This window comes from Carlito syrichta, unplaced genomic scaffold (assembly GCF_000164805.1).
Source record: "Carlito syrichta isolate Samal-C Ts95f unplaced genomic scaffold, Tarsius_syrichta-2.0.1 Scaffold142858, whole genome shotgun sequence".
NCBI lineage: Eukaryota > Metazoa > Chordata > Mammalia > Primates > Tarsiidae > Carlito > Carlito syrichta.
Window position 1 is genome coordinate 14,239 of NW_007086954.1, and position 14,012 is coordinate 28,250.

At 55.9% G+C, this 14,012-nt stretch overlaps 1 protein-coding gene across 1 annotated transcript in view; it reads right to left on the bottom strand.

The window, feature by feature from the left end:
- Positions 1-13,776, bottom strand: part of BRAT1 (BRCA1 associated ATM activator 1) — a 15,047-nt gene extending 1,271 nt beyond the window's left edge. Inside the window, exons 1-12 of the mRNA XM_008049974.1 lie at positions 13,713-13,776; positions 13,150-13,293; positions 8,502-8,656; positions 5,118-5,265; positions 4,001-4,373; positions 3,305-3,424; positions 2,252-2,343; positions 1,732-1,850; positions 1,475-1,661; positions 1,177-1,250; positions 520-598; positions 41-231 (exon numbers count right to left, since the gene is read on the bottom strand). Of these exons, the coding sequence (XP_008048165.1) occupies positions 41-231; positions 520-598; positions 1,177-1,250; positions 1,475-1,661; positions 1,732-1,850; positions 2,252-2,343; positions 3,305-3,424; positions 4,001-4,373; positions 5,118-5,265; positions 8,502-8,656; positions 13,150-13,293; positions 13,713-13,776 (1,746 nt within the window). The remainder of the gene's footprint in view (positions 1-40; positions 232-519; positions 599-1,176; positions 1,251-1,474; positions 1,662-1,731; positions 1,851-2,251; positions 2,344-3,304; positions 3,425-4,000; positions 4,374-5,117; positions 5,266-8,501; positions 8,657-13,149; positions 13,294-13,712) is intronic.
- Positions 13,777-14,012: the final 236 nt, after the last annotated feature.

Here is a 14,012-nt window from a genome sequence, read left to right on the forward strand (position 1 = left end):
GCCTGGCCCGGCAGCCTCCACCCTCAGCGAGGCAGCCCACGAGGCCTGGGCTTCCAGGGCCAGCCAGAAGCTGCCGGTGCACCCCGGATCGGTGAGCCCAGGGGCAGGCCCTGCACCCCGCTGGGCACTCACCTCCCCAGTGCCTGCTCAGTTGCGTCAGGAACTCCAGGGCAGAGTCCCTCACCTCCCAGCAGGGGCTGCACAGGCGCTTCTGCAGCACAGGGAACAGGTCTGGAGCAGGGAGGGGGGTCAGACGAGCCTCAAGCGACCCAGCCCTGACCACCCAGGCGTTCTGGCCCAGCCCCACTGCCCCACCCTGTGACTCTGGCCTGGAGGCCAAGCCAGGAACAGCTCCCTTGGAGTGGGCGCCTCAGTGTCCCCGTGGTCACCAACCCCTCAGGGACCACAGCCCGCTGTCAGCAACTCCCAGCAGTCACCACTCTGTGGTCACGGTGAGCCCTGACCACCCTCACTGGGGAGGTGAGCTGCATTCACCCTGCGAGGGGCTGGGAGACTGACCTCTGAGGAACATCAGGGTGTGAGTCGTGGCTGAGCGGAGGAGCCACTTGAGTGTGGCCTGGAGGGCCTTCTTCAGAACCTGGTGCGGGAGGGGCGGGGTGAGCCGTCCCCTCCCCCATCGCCTGCACCCGGGCTCCCCTGCCCTGGGGCCCGGGCGGGAGGTGTGGGGGAGAAGGGGACAGGGCTTCCTCCTCATAAGGCAGAAGACAGCACGTTCCAGACTGAGAGAGGGAGGCGGAGACAGTCTTGGCCAGGGGCCCCCACCAGGGTAAGGGGACTTTTGCATGACGACCCGACCCATCATCCAGGGCTCCTTTTCCTGAACACTTAAGAAGCCGCCAGGCGCTTCCTCCAGATCTCGCCACCAGCTGCTCAGGGGCACGTGGCATCAGGTCTGAACCTGCCACAGCCCAACCCAGCTACAGGGCCAGGGAACAGGCAGGTTTACAGTGACGCTGCCCAAACTTGGAGCCAGGCACGCGCCCTTGCCCGACCGCTCTGTCCCCACAGCCCACGCCTCGCACGCCCATGGCACCACTCACAGCAGGACCGGCCGAGTCACGCAGCCGCCTGCCCCTTGAAGCTGGCTTTGAGGCCCGCCCCGAGAGGCCTGAGTGGGAGGGGTCCCCTTCCCCCGCACCCGTCGTCCCGTCGTACCGTGGCGCTGGAGCCGGGGCTCTCGAGGCACTCCAGGAGGATGGCAAGCGCCTGCATCACCAGCTCCTGGGCGCCTGGGACACACGTGTGTGCATCAGCCACCCGCCCTCGCCCCCGGGCTCCGTCGATGGGACGCTGCAGATCTTCGCCCTGGAGGGCAGGCGAACCGCTGCCCCCAGGTGACGCCCCACCCCCACTCCCCACCCCAGAGAAGAAACCGGAGTGACGGCAGTTCCTGAGAGCAGGAAGGAGAAGGGCTCGCCTTGCCCAGCACCCAGGCTGCGCGGAACACACTCACTTGTCCCCTGAGACAGCGTCCCCAGGAAGTCGAGGGCTGCCCGCTGGACCCGGACGCAGCCAGCCAGGGTCCCACAGAGGTGCCCCCCTATGCCCGAGGCGGGCACCGCAGAGCCGTCGCAGAGCCGCAGGATGGTGACTGCAGCCCCGAGCAGGAGTGCCTGGGGCCAGGGTGAGGGGCACTGGGGCTGAGGAGGAAAGGGGGTCAGCCGAGGTGCCAGTCCTGCCGCTGCGGATGTGGGCCAGGGCCACGCCTACCAGCGGCTGCAGCTCCTCCAGGTGGGCTAGGGTCCGGCAGAGGAGGCCCGCGCAGGACGACTTGGAGGACAGAAGCGTGTCCACCACCGTGGCGTCATCTGTGGTCCAGTCCAGCAAGCCTGGAAGCCAAGCCAGGAACAGCTGCCTTGGAGTGGGCGCCTCAGTGTCCCCGTGGGCACCAACCCCTCGCGGGCCACAGCCCGCTGTCAGCAACTCCCAGCAGTCACCACGCTGTGGTCCCCAACATCCCACAGCCGCCACCCCACAGTGACCAACTCCCCACGTCACTGCCCCATGGTCATCGATGCCCCGTGTCATCGCCTCATGGCAGAGGCCAGGACCTAGGCGCAAGGCAGAGGCTCCCTAGGGAGGACGGCCCATGCTCCAGACCCTTGCCTCTCAGAGAGAGGCCTGGGCCTGGGGGTCGAAGCTTGGCGTACCGAGCTGGGTACCCCCGCCTTCCTTCCCCTGACCCCAGGGCCCCAGGCTCCGCCCTCCCTGGCCTTTCCGAGCGGTGTACCTGGGGGTCCAGGGGCCTGAGCAGTGGCTCTCAGGACACAAGCCAGGGGCTGCAGGAGGACCCCGAAGGCCTGGGTCCGCAACGCCTCTGGACTGGGGACAAGACACACACAGTGAGTGCTGCACCCTGGCCCTGAGGGGCCAACATCCCCGGCAAGTCTGGGCAGACCGGCCTAAGCCGGGGATCAGGACACCCCCTGAGAAATGTCTTCCCGGCAGGCCGCTGGCCAGAGGACTCCACAGGACAAAGGGTGGCAGAGACAGGCCTGACCCACGCGTCCTCAGGAACAGACACGGGAGGGGTCTCGAGGGCCAGACTACGGCACTCATACGACAGGGGCAGGGCGTGTCATCACCCCTCAGTGGAATGTCCCTCCTCAAGTCCTGTAGGGCAGACTTGTCCTCGTGTCTGGGGTGAGGGGCTGTGCTAGTGGACAGCGCTCTTTCTGGGGTGGGCCTGGTTCTTCCTCCTGCCTGCAGCCCACTCTTTCCCACACACCTGGAGCCCCTGAAGCCCAGAGCCAGGCCAGATTACACTCCCAGCCCCTCTGGGTGTGGTCCCAAGGCCACTGCCACCCTCATGAGGCCACTGGGAGGAGCCTGGCTGCCCATCCTTGGCCTTTCTGGCCATCCTGTCCCCAGGCTCTGTGGTTCCCTAGCCCTGAGACCTGTCATGGGTGGGCACTTCAGTGGAGCTCCGGGACCTCCCATGGAGGCCACCGGGGAGGGTCGGAGGCAGCGGGGCAGAGCCTGGGGACAGACCATCCCACTCTGCGCAGGGCAGCCTGCACATCTGTTTCATCTCTGGGGACAGCGCAAGCTTTTGTTTGAAACAATTATTCTGTCACCAGACAAAGTGCAGAAGCTGCCAGCCCACATCGCCGCCTTGCGGGCACCCACGCAACCGGGTCACGCCCCTGCGCGGCTGCCTGACTGTTTTCCGGTGTCCGGAGCTCCCTCGAAGTTTCCCACTACAAGGGCCGCGCTCCAGCCCTCCCTGCCTGCCTTGGCTCCCAACACCCCTCCTGCGCACGAAATACACGCCAGCTCATACCAGTGTGGGAGCTTCAGGACCCCCAAAGCCAGGGGCCCCACGTGGGTGGGGCTCAGGCAGCCCAGAGCCCATGCCGCTGTCTTCCACAGGCCGCCGTCGGAAGAGCCGCACACAGGAGAACTGCAGGAGGGCCCAGAGAGAGGTCCCCCGTCCCCATAAAAGTCCATTCAAGCCAGGTTCAGTGACTCAGCCTGTAATCCCAGCGCTTTGGGAGGCTAAGGCGAGTGGACTGCCTGAGCCTGCGGGTTCGAGACCCGCCTGGGCAACTTGGCGAGACCTCATCTCTACAATAAGCCAGAAATTAGCCGGGCGTGGTAGCGCGCGCCTGTAGTTCCAGCTACTTGGAAGGCGGAGGCGGAAGGATCGCTGGAGCCCAGCAGGTCGAGGCTGTGGTGGCCGAGAGCATGCCACTGCACTCCAGACTGGGTGACAGAGACTCCAACTCAAAAAAAAAAAAGTCCATTCCAGACCCAGCTGGGACTGACACGGCCCCAGAGCTGAAGGCACCCAGACCAAGATAGGCCTTGCTGGTGAGATGTGAAGGTTCCCTCAGCCCTGGCACCCCTTTGCTCAAGGCAGCGTTACCAGGGAGCCATCTGAAACACACCCAGGCATCACAGTGCCCTGAAATATCCCGAGGAAAACAACTGCCGCTCCCTGGACCTCCCACTCCCAGATGCATCCCAGGAAACTGACCGGGCCACACAGAGAAGCAGGTCCACGAGTGAGTGAGCAGCTGGGACGGGGTCTCTCTCGAGCAGACAGGCCACGTGGGGACTCAGCCGCACCCAGAGGACTTCCGTCCAGGAGCTCTGGCAGCGCCCAAAGGTGGTGGTCAGGACATTCAGGGCCTGAGTGACCTTCGGGATGGCAGTGGAGCACAAGGACTCTTCGATGTGACCCACGATCTTCTGGGCACATGCGGGCCAATCATCCCCTGGCAGGCAGGGCCGCTCCTCCTCTCCGCCATGCATGGACAAGGCCAGGACATGCACCAGGAGCTGACTGGCAGCTGAGGCCACAAACAGGCTGGGGTCTCCCTGCAGGGAGAAGACGGTGTCAACAGCACCTGGGCAGGGAAGGGGAAGAGAGGAAGAGCGTCAGCCGGAACAGAGTGGGGGATGCCGACGTAACCTTCGTCCCAGGACTCCAGAGCCCTGGGGCCAGCCTGGCTGCACAAACAGCAAGGCCCCAGACACCCTCTGCTCGGAAGCAGGAGGAGAACTGAGACTGAGGTCCCAGGAGACGAGCACCTCCTCCCGCCGGACTTTAGACACGTGAAGCTCACGATGCTCCCCAGTCCGTTATTTACGTTTTTTCTTTTAGAGACAGGCTGGAGTGCAGTGGTGCAATCACAGCTCACCACAGCCTCAAGCTTCTGGACTCATGTGGCCCTCCTGCCTCAGCTTCTGAGCAGCTGGGACTATGAGGCGCATACCAACATACCCAGCTCATTTTTAAAAATTTTTTTGTGGAGATGAGATCTCACTATGTTGCCCAGGCTGGTCTCAAACTCCCGGCCTCAGGTGATTCCCCCACCTCGGCCTTTTGAGCAGCTGGGACTACAGGGTGTGCTACAACACCAGCTTCCGATTAGTTTCAAAGGCTGACTCCTGGCAGCCTGTCTGCAAGGGACTGAGCAAGCCATCTGGGCTCCTGAGGACTGACCTAGAACCAGGGGACACCGACACCCCTACTGTTTCTGTGTCCCTTACAACAACTCTGTGACATTTTGCAGACAAGACCAGGCTCCACAAGGTGCAGCGACACCCCCAGGGTCACACAGCATCAGCAGGCCGAGAGGCGCACTCACCACGGTCAGTCAGGAAGTGCAGAGCGCTGGGGTGCGCCGCCAGGGACTGCAGGCCCTGGATCCAGCCACTGCGCACGGAGGGCACAGCCCAGGCCGCTCGGCTGAGGGGTCCCGCTTCCCCAAAGAGCCCGGGCAGCAGCTCCCCCTGCTGGGAAGCAAAGAAAGAGGTGGGGAGCCAGCAAGTTCCTAGGGTCACACGGTAGAGCAGGGCTGGCAGAGGTGCTTTTGGGGGCCCTTCCACACCAGCTGCCCATCAGAGGCAAGAGCGCACGGCCATGTTTCTGGGAGGCGGCAGGTGGCTCCCAGCACTGGTGGGGAGGGGGCCGCAGTGCTGCTAGCTCTGCCTCCGGGGGTGAGAGCTTTGGGGAGGCAGAGCTGGACTTCAAATCAAGGTCTGTCCTTCCCACCAGAGTCCACTGGAGAAGTCCCGCCCCAAGCGGCACCACCAGCTTCATCTTCAAAGGCCCACCCTCAACCGCCAGCTTCTGGGCTCAAGATCCCGTGACACCTCTCTGCAGCCTCCTGAACCCCAAGCCTTCGGGGCCCATCGGGACACCTGCCCTCCTGTCCCAGCTGTCCCCACCCCACTGTTGCAGACCTTCCCGATGCCCCAGGTGTGGCCACACAGTCCCCTCCAAGCATCTCCCAGCCCCGCACCCGGCAGATCCCATTACAGCCCAGCTCCCAGCTCATGGCCCCCACGAGGCTGACCCCAGCTGGCAGTGACCAAGTCCCTAGTGAGTCCCTGCCAGCTTCTACCACATGCTGTCTTACAGCTCCTGCCCAAGTGCAGAAGGTGTACATTCACCCCTCGATTTCAACAGGCACGTGGAGGACTCCGATTCTGACTCTTCCTGATGGAAGGCCCCTCCTGGCAATTATTCTCCGTACCTAGAAACAAGGGTCAGGACCTGTGCCAGTCCGGGCCCGGCCTCAGGAAACCCTTCACTCATCACAGATGCCAGAAGGGGCCTTGGGGGCCTCAGGGACACTGCCTCTGACTCCCTCCGGTGCTTTTTTCTGGATCTGACTCAGGCACGGTGGCCAGCTCACTACTGTGCAGTAGGTGTGTACCCAGACCCCACTTCAGGATGGAGGCGCCCACCCTGAGCTAAGGGGGTGCTGCTGGCGGGGGCTCGCAGGGGAGCCCCTCTCCCAAGATCGCCTCCTCCCTGGGCACAGCTCGTGGCCGGCAGTGTTGCAAGGGCTCAGTTCCCAGCCTCAAGCGACTGTGCGTCCTCGCCCAGGCACGGTCCACTGCCGAAGGCCAGTCACCGCTGCTGGCCTACGAGGGCCCTCGCGTGTATCTGAAGGGGCAGGCCAAAGGGAGGAGGCAGCCCGGCACTGTGGGCCTGGGGGAGGGGAGAGCAGCTGGGGGCCGGCTCCCAGGGAAGGGAGGACGGGCACCGGCCTCTCAAGCCTCGAAACCACAGTGGCCTTGGGAAGCAGGAAGAAAAAGGAGATGGGAAAATTCCCAGGACGAATCCCAGGGGGTGGGTGAGGCTGGAGAAGCCACTGACTGGCGACTGAAAGCTCACTTTCAGAAAAGCAGGTGGACGGGTCACACCTTGACGCTAGGAGAAAAGAAGAAAGAGAAGAGAAAGAGAGACAGTGGCGTCACCAACTCCTGGAGCAGCTCGACCGCAGGGTCTAGCGAGCTCCACAAGTTCTGTGGGGTTCTCGTGTTGAGCCTCCGCCGTCTCCGCGAGAAGTGAAGACCAAGGCTCCCCCTGACCTGCTGCCAGGCCTCCTAAGACAACAGCAGGGGATGTGCCAAGCTCTCAAGTACCTTATGTGGCCGGGTATGATGGCTCGCCCCTGAAATCCCAGCACTTTGGGAGCCCGAAGCAGGAGGGTGTCTTAAGGCTGCGAGTTCAGGACCAGCCTGGGCAACATGGCAAGACCCCACCTCTACATTTAAGAAATAAAAAATTCACCAGAGGTGATGGTGCGCGCCTGTAGTCCCAGCTGTTTGGGAGGCTGAGGCAGGAGGGTCTCTCGAGCCCAGGAGTTCAAGGTTGCACGAGTTATGATTGCACCGTTGTACTCCAGCCTGGGTGACAGATATCCTGTCTCTAAAAAAATACATAGGGGCACATGACAGCACAAAGGGCACCTGGTCCTTTACCAGGGAAATGAGGGCCAGCTGGAGGCCCAAACTTTCACCTGCATGCAGCCTACCCGTGTGGTCAATCCTTACTTGTACCCTACATCTCTAGAGTAAAATAAAATTAAAATTTTTTATTTTCTATGTCAATGGCTATTTTTGCTTTATTGGAAATGTGAGGCTATTAATTGCTCTTGAAGGCTTTTGTTCTTGTTTTGCCATTTCGTATTATTATGTTTATTTTTCAGGCTAGGTTTCTTGACATCAGTGTATTGGTTTTATTTGTATACTATAATTTTGGATGACAATTTGTAACTCTGTACATACACTAAAAGTCAAGGTGGGGTTCAATTAAAAGATGAATCAGCTATACGGATATCACACTTTAAAATAAATTTAAAAAATTTTAAAACCAGCTAGACATGGTAGCACACACTGCTAGTCCCAGCTATTCAAGGGGCTGAGATGGGACAGTCACTTGAGCCCAGGAGGTCAAGGCTGCAGGGGCCACAATCATGCTCCTGCACGACAGCCTGGAACACAGAGCAAGGCCCCATCTCTAAAAAATGAAATAACAAGTGCTTTACAAGCTGCCAGTCCTGCTCTGAACAGACGCGTAATTACAGGCAAGGACAGCAAGCATGAAGTCCCAGCCCCAAAATGCTTCCTCGCACGCAGGTGCCCCAGAACACCTTGGCAAGCCGGTCCGCCAGCAAGATGGCGCGTGACCAGACTCCCGGAGAATCTGCAGTGGCTGACCTGGGGGCGCCCAGGCATGGCCACCTGCAGGTCCCGAAGGGGCCTTCACGCGACCTGGCCGGGACAAGAGGAGCACCACACTAGGCTGCACAGGGCACCGAAGCGCCCACCAATCTCCCAGCAAATCCACTTGTGCCCACCTGGGGGCGCTGAGCCTGCGGGCCTGGAGACCAGGATCTGTGGTCTCATCCAACCCTCACAACCCCCTGAAATGGCCACAATTCTTATCTCCATGGTAGGAAGAAGCTGAGGCTCATCAGATAGCAACAAGGCGGAGCAGAGCGTCTCGCCCCCGTTGCCTTATTCCAAAAAAATGCACTCCTCAGTGCCAACATCATTCCTGGTGATCCTTCCAGTGGGGGTGATACCTGGGGTAAAACACGTGCGGTTCTGATGAAGGCACAGGGCAGGGCCAGCTGCTGGGACTGGGGTACCGTGACGGCCACAAACGCTTCTCAGGTCTCAGCAGAAGGCCGCCCGGCTGTCCTGGGGACACCCAGGAGGGGGCCCTGGCTCACCTGAAGATACTGGAAGCAGTTTTCCTGCGCTGCCAACATCCCCGCGAGGCGGAGTGAGAAGGACAAGATCCCGGGGCTCAGGTCCTGGGCTCTCAGCACCTGGGAAAGCAGCTCCACCAGGCAGGGGTTCTCCCGCAGGAGCAGGAGACTGGACTCTGTGGAGACAGCCCAGAACAGCGGTCACCAGGGACACAGCACTGCGCGTCTCCCTGGAGGCCCGCTCTTCTCCCAGCACGTCCTCGTTGGCAAAGTGCTCGATTAAGCAGTCCAGCTGCGAAAAAGCAGCTGCAACAAGTACAGCAAATGACTCACAGCCTCAGTTCAATAAAGGGCAACAACTAGGCAGCTGACACCTCAACAGTAAAGGAGACACACAAGAAACACAAATGGCCAGCAACACTGAAGAACTGTTCCGTCTCACTGACTATGAAAAAGAAATGCAGAGTAAAGTGAAAGATCACTTTTATCTTTCAAACGGTTGTGTTTTCTTAAACATGTTCCGTGCAAGAAAGCACAACGGAACAGGCTTCCTTCTCCAGGGCCGGCATCCTAAATGTCCGCACACTACGCTACTGTTCAAAAGTCCTGATGGGGAGGAAAGACACTTGGAGGCGAAGGCTGGGAGAGGCACCCCAGGAGAAGCCCTTGTGGGAACAACTACTAAAGAACGCAGTTCAACGGAGGAAAAAGTGAGCAGGCACAGAGGAGGGGAGCCAGGCAAGGACCCCCAAAATCACATGAGTCCATCTAAGTAAGCACTGCAGGCCGAGCGCAGTGCCTTACATCTGTGATCTCATCACTTTGGGAGGCTGAGACAGGAGGATGGCTTGAGGCCAGGAGTCTGGGCAACATAGCAAGACTATGTCTCTACAAAACAAAAAACAAATGTTTTTTAATTAGCCAGGCATGGTAGTACACACCTGTGATCCCAATTACTTGGAAGGCTGAGGCAGGAGGACCACATGAGCCCAGGAGTTGGAGGCTGCAGTGAACCATGACTGCACCACTGCACTTCGGCCTGGGCAATAGCATGTCTCTCAAAAAAATAAATAAATAAGCACTGAGTTCAAAAACTGAAAATAAATAAATCACTGTTGAAGGGTTTTGAAACAAGATAGAATTAAAACATTAGACAACAATAACATGGAAGGTTGTGGTGACCTAAAGTGAAGGGACTCTGACTCTGAGGTCCTTAACTTACCTGAACAGAGGACAGAGATTTTAATTAACTTCAATTAAGAACATTGTTTGTATGTTAAAAATGCAAGGGCAGCCATGAAAGAACATAATGGAATGTATGATTTCAAAACAAGAAGAGGAAGAAGAAAGGAGGGGAAAGCCTTAGCAATCTGACAGAGGGTAGAAAAAAAGGACAGGAGCAAAGAGAAGGCACCGGAAACTAAAAAACACAAACGAATACGGAGGAAGTAAGTTCAAGTCTAACAGTCACCTCAACAAATGAAAGAGATCCAACTTACCTGTGAAAGGAAAGTATTGCTCAGATTAAATTAAACACTAAACACGAGCAATGTCTTGTTTCTAAGATGCAGCGAAGTGAGACGACCAGAAGGTCTGGGAGTCAGGGAGAAAAAGATGCAGCAGGCAGATCCCAAGTTTAAAAAACTGGTGCAGCAATGGTAATATTAGACAAAATGGACTGTAAAGAAGAAAGCACTGTGGTGCCAAAGAAAGTTGCTGCTCACTGTGCAAAGAGAGAAATTCTAGGAAGACATAACAGTCCCAAGTCTGTGTGTACTGACGTTGACATACATAAAGCCAAAAAAAGGACAATTCAGAGAAAAATCGTTGAATCCCCAATCTTAATGCAAGATGTTTACATGCCTCTCAGAAGCAATTAGGCGAACAAATTGGCAAGAACATCACAGATTTGAACAATGCAAGCCTAAGCGAATGAACAAGTATGGAAACTAGATTTTCCCTGTCAAGTAGAATACACACAAAAAATGGGTAGAGGCTGGAAGAAAGAAGGAAATAGGCATTCACTGCTAACAGAGACATAGTTTCTTCTTCTTCTTCTTCTTCTTTTTTTGAGTTAGAGCCTCACTCTGTCGCCCAGGCTGGAGTGCAGTGGCACACTCCTGGCCACTGCAGCCTCGACCTGCTGGGCTCAGGTGATCCTTCCGCTTCAGCCTTCCAAGAAGCTGGAACTACAGACATGAGCCACCATGTCTGGCTAATTTTTTTATTCATTGTAGAGATGAGGTCTCATCAAGTTGCCCAGGCTGGTCTTGAACCCGTGGTCTCAGGCAATCCTCTCACCTCAGCCTCCCAAAGTGCTGGGATTACAGGCATGAGCAACCATGCCCTGTCTCTTCTTTTTTTTTTTAAAGCAGGATTTATTAAGAGGACAGAGAAGTTCCCACAGTGGGAGGAGACCCGAGGGGGCCGCCCGAGACCCAGTTTCTTTTGTGGGGATGAAAATGTTCCAAAACTAGATTGGCTGGTAGCACAGCCCTGTAAATTTACTCAGAGCTGTTGAACTGGTGGTACACTTTAAGTGGGTGAATTGTATGGTGTGCAATATATATCTCCATAAAGTTGCTTTAAAACACTTTTTAATATTTAACTAGCCAGGCGCAGTGGTTCATGCCTGTAATCCCAGCACTTTGGGAGGTGGAGATGAGAGGACGGCCTGAGTCCAAGGGTTTGAGGCCAGCCTAGATAACTTGGCAAGACCTTGTCTCTACAATAAATAAAAAAATAAGAATAAGTTAGTTGGGTGTGGTGGCGCATGCCTATGTTTCCAGCTACTTGGAAGGCTGAGGTAGAAGGATCGCCTGAGCCCAGCAGGTTGAGGCTGCAGTGGCTTTGAGCATGCCACTTCAGCCTGGGCAACAGAGTGAGACTCCAACTCAAAAAAAAAAAAAAACGTTAACTACAAACTAGGCCACAATTGAAGACTTACAAATACCAAAAAATCAACTTCATATATTAAATCTATAAAACATTTGCAAAAATTGCCTGTGTACTATGCCTCAATAAAAGTCTCAAAAAGTTGGCCAGGCATAGTGGGGCACATGCCTGAATCCTAGGACTTTGGGAGGCCGAGGCAGAAGGATTACTCGAGCCCAAGAGTTGAAGGCCAGCATAGGCAACATAGCAAAACCTTATCTCTACAAAAAAATCAGAGAATGAGTTGAGTGTGGTGGTGCACACCTATAGTCCCAGCTATTTGGGAGGCTGAGGGGGAGAATTGCCTGAGCCCAGGAGGTTGAGGCTGCAGTGAGCCATGATCATGCCACTGCACTCCAGCCTGGTGACAGAGTGAACCCTGATAAGAAAAAAAAAGTCTCAAAAAAGCTACAAAAGAATCAGAATATAGATTATATTTTTTTTTCTTTTTTTTTTTGAGTTGGCGTCTCACTCCATCACTCAGCTCAGGCTCAGAGCCACTCCAGCATTGACCTCCTGGGCTCAGGCGATCCTTCCACCTCAGCCTTCCAAGTAGCTGGAACTACAGGCACGTGCTACTGTGCTCAGCTAATTTTTGATTTACTGTAGAAATGAGGTCTCACCAAGTTGCCCAGGCTGGTCTCAAACCCACGGGCTCAGGCAATCCACTCACCTCAGCCTCCCAAAGTGCTGGGATTACAAACTGAGCCACTGAGCCCGGCTAGATTATATTTTTAACTTCAATAAAGTAAATTAGAAATCAATAATAAAAAGACTGAAAAGTCCCATATTTTATGCTTTTCAAAATAACCTGTGGGTGAAGAAAAAAATCATAATGCAAGGCATGAAACATTTGGAATTAAATTACAACGAAGGTACTGCACAGTAAAGCTTGATGCTTGCAGAGAAATATCTAGCCTTCAGTACATACACTAGAAAACAAGAAAGACCTAAACATTCAACTCAAAAGACAATAAAAGAACAGGGTAAACCAAAGAAAAGAAATACTGAATAGCAGAATTTAACAACATGGACTCTATCCTAAGGCACTTCCCAACCATTAGGGCAAACGTTTACACGCAAGAGTATTTATGGTCAAGGAAAGCCATTATGGCACTACCTATAATAATGGGAAAATAGAAACATAAACAGTTAACAATAGCGGAGAGATTAAATAAATCATGGTCCATCCATACAACGAATAACACACATTCAATAAAATCACTATATGGCAAGGTGGAAGGAAACACTATGATGGCAAGAGAGAAAAAGCAAGACACCAAAATTGTATTTATGTTGTGACCTCATTTTTTAATCAGAAAAATACAGCTTTATGATATGTTATAAAAAATGCTGGAAGGAAATAAAAAGATTGATGTTTAATCTTCCGCTTTACTCCTTTGTGTTGCTCAAGTCTTAAAGAATATGCATTCCTTCCATAATCAGAAAGAAAACAATCCTGATTTCTCATAACAAACAAAATACAACGAGAACAACAACAAAATATGTTTATCCGCATTCTCTGCAACCATCTAGCACACGGAACAACAGAATGCCCGAATCGTGGCTGGGACCAGCTAAGAAACTCAGCTTGGTCGTTCCCCAGTTCTCTGTGTCCCCAATGGACAGCTCCCGCCCTCCCTCCGGGACGGGGCAGCCCCAGCACCTTGTCTCAGGCCCTGCAAGCACCTCCTGGCCTCTGGAGGAGAGCAAACAGCAGTACCCGCGTCCTTACCTGCTTCAGTTACTGTTTTAAACCAGTCTAGCAGCTTCTCCAAACAGGTGTCATCTGCCACTGGCTGGCTGGGATCTGCCAGAACAGCACAGAGAGCTGGGAGGAGCCGGGAGCACTCAGGGTCCATGGTAAGGCCGGGGGTTCCTGCAAAGGCAACGTGAGAGCCGAGCATCAATGCCCTCTCCAGACCCCACTCAACCCACTCACAGGCCTGTGTTGCCTGCTCGGCCTGGAAGAAACTCCAGAAGTTTCTGACGAGGTGAACTGGGACCTGCCGACCAGAGGTCTGAGACGCCGGGATGGATGCAAAGTCTCAGTCTGGCTGGGGCCGAGGCAGTCAGGGGCAAGCAGGGCTCTGAGTGCTGGTGGCGGGACAGGGAGGAAGAGATGAGAGTCTAGCCTAGGCCACAAGGGCCTCTGGAGCTCGAAGCCTGTTGCCCTTGGACTTTGGTGGAGTTGTGGGAAACAGCATGGTGCTTGACCCAGGCTGCAAGTGGGCCAGAGTCAGGGACGTCTGAGTTCCGGGGTCAGCCACGTGTGCAGGGAAATGCCTATCCACGTACCTGGTGCCGGGGTCGGTCCAGGCTGGAAGGTGTCCGTCCCTCCCAGGGTCAGCGGGGGCTGCATTTCACCGTCCTGCAGCCAGCCGTGGCGTGAGGAGGGGAGGGGCGACCGTTTGTCCCTCGCAGGACTGCGGTGTGCATCCGAGTGTCCGGCCTGGGAGGTAACCAGAAGCGGTCAGCGGCTGGGTCCGGCCACCCCCGGGAGGCCACGTTCTGGCGAGAGAAGCCCTCCCCGCAATTCGGAGTCAGACAGTTTTGGCCGCCGCGGGCGCCAGGCCCGAGGGTCCAGCTGGGGCGCCA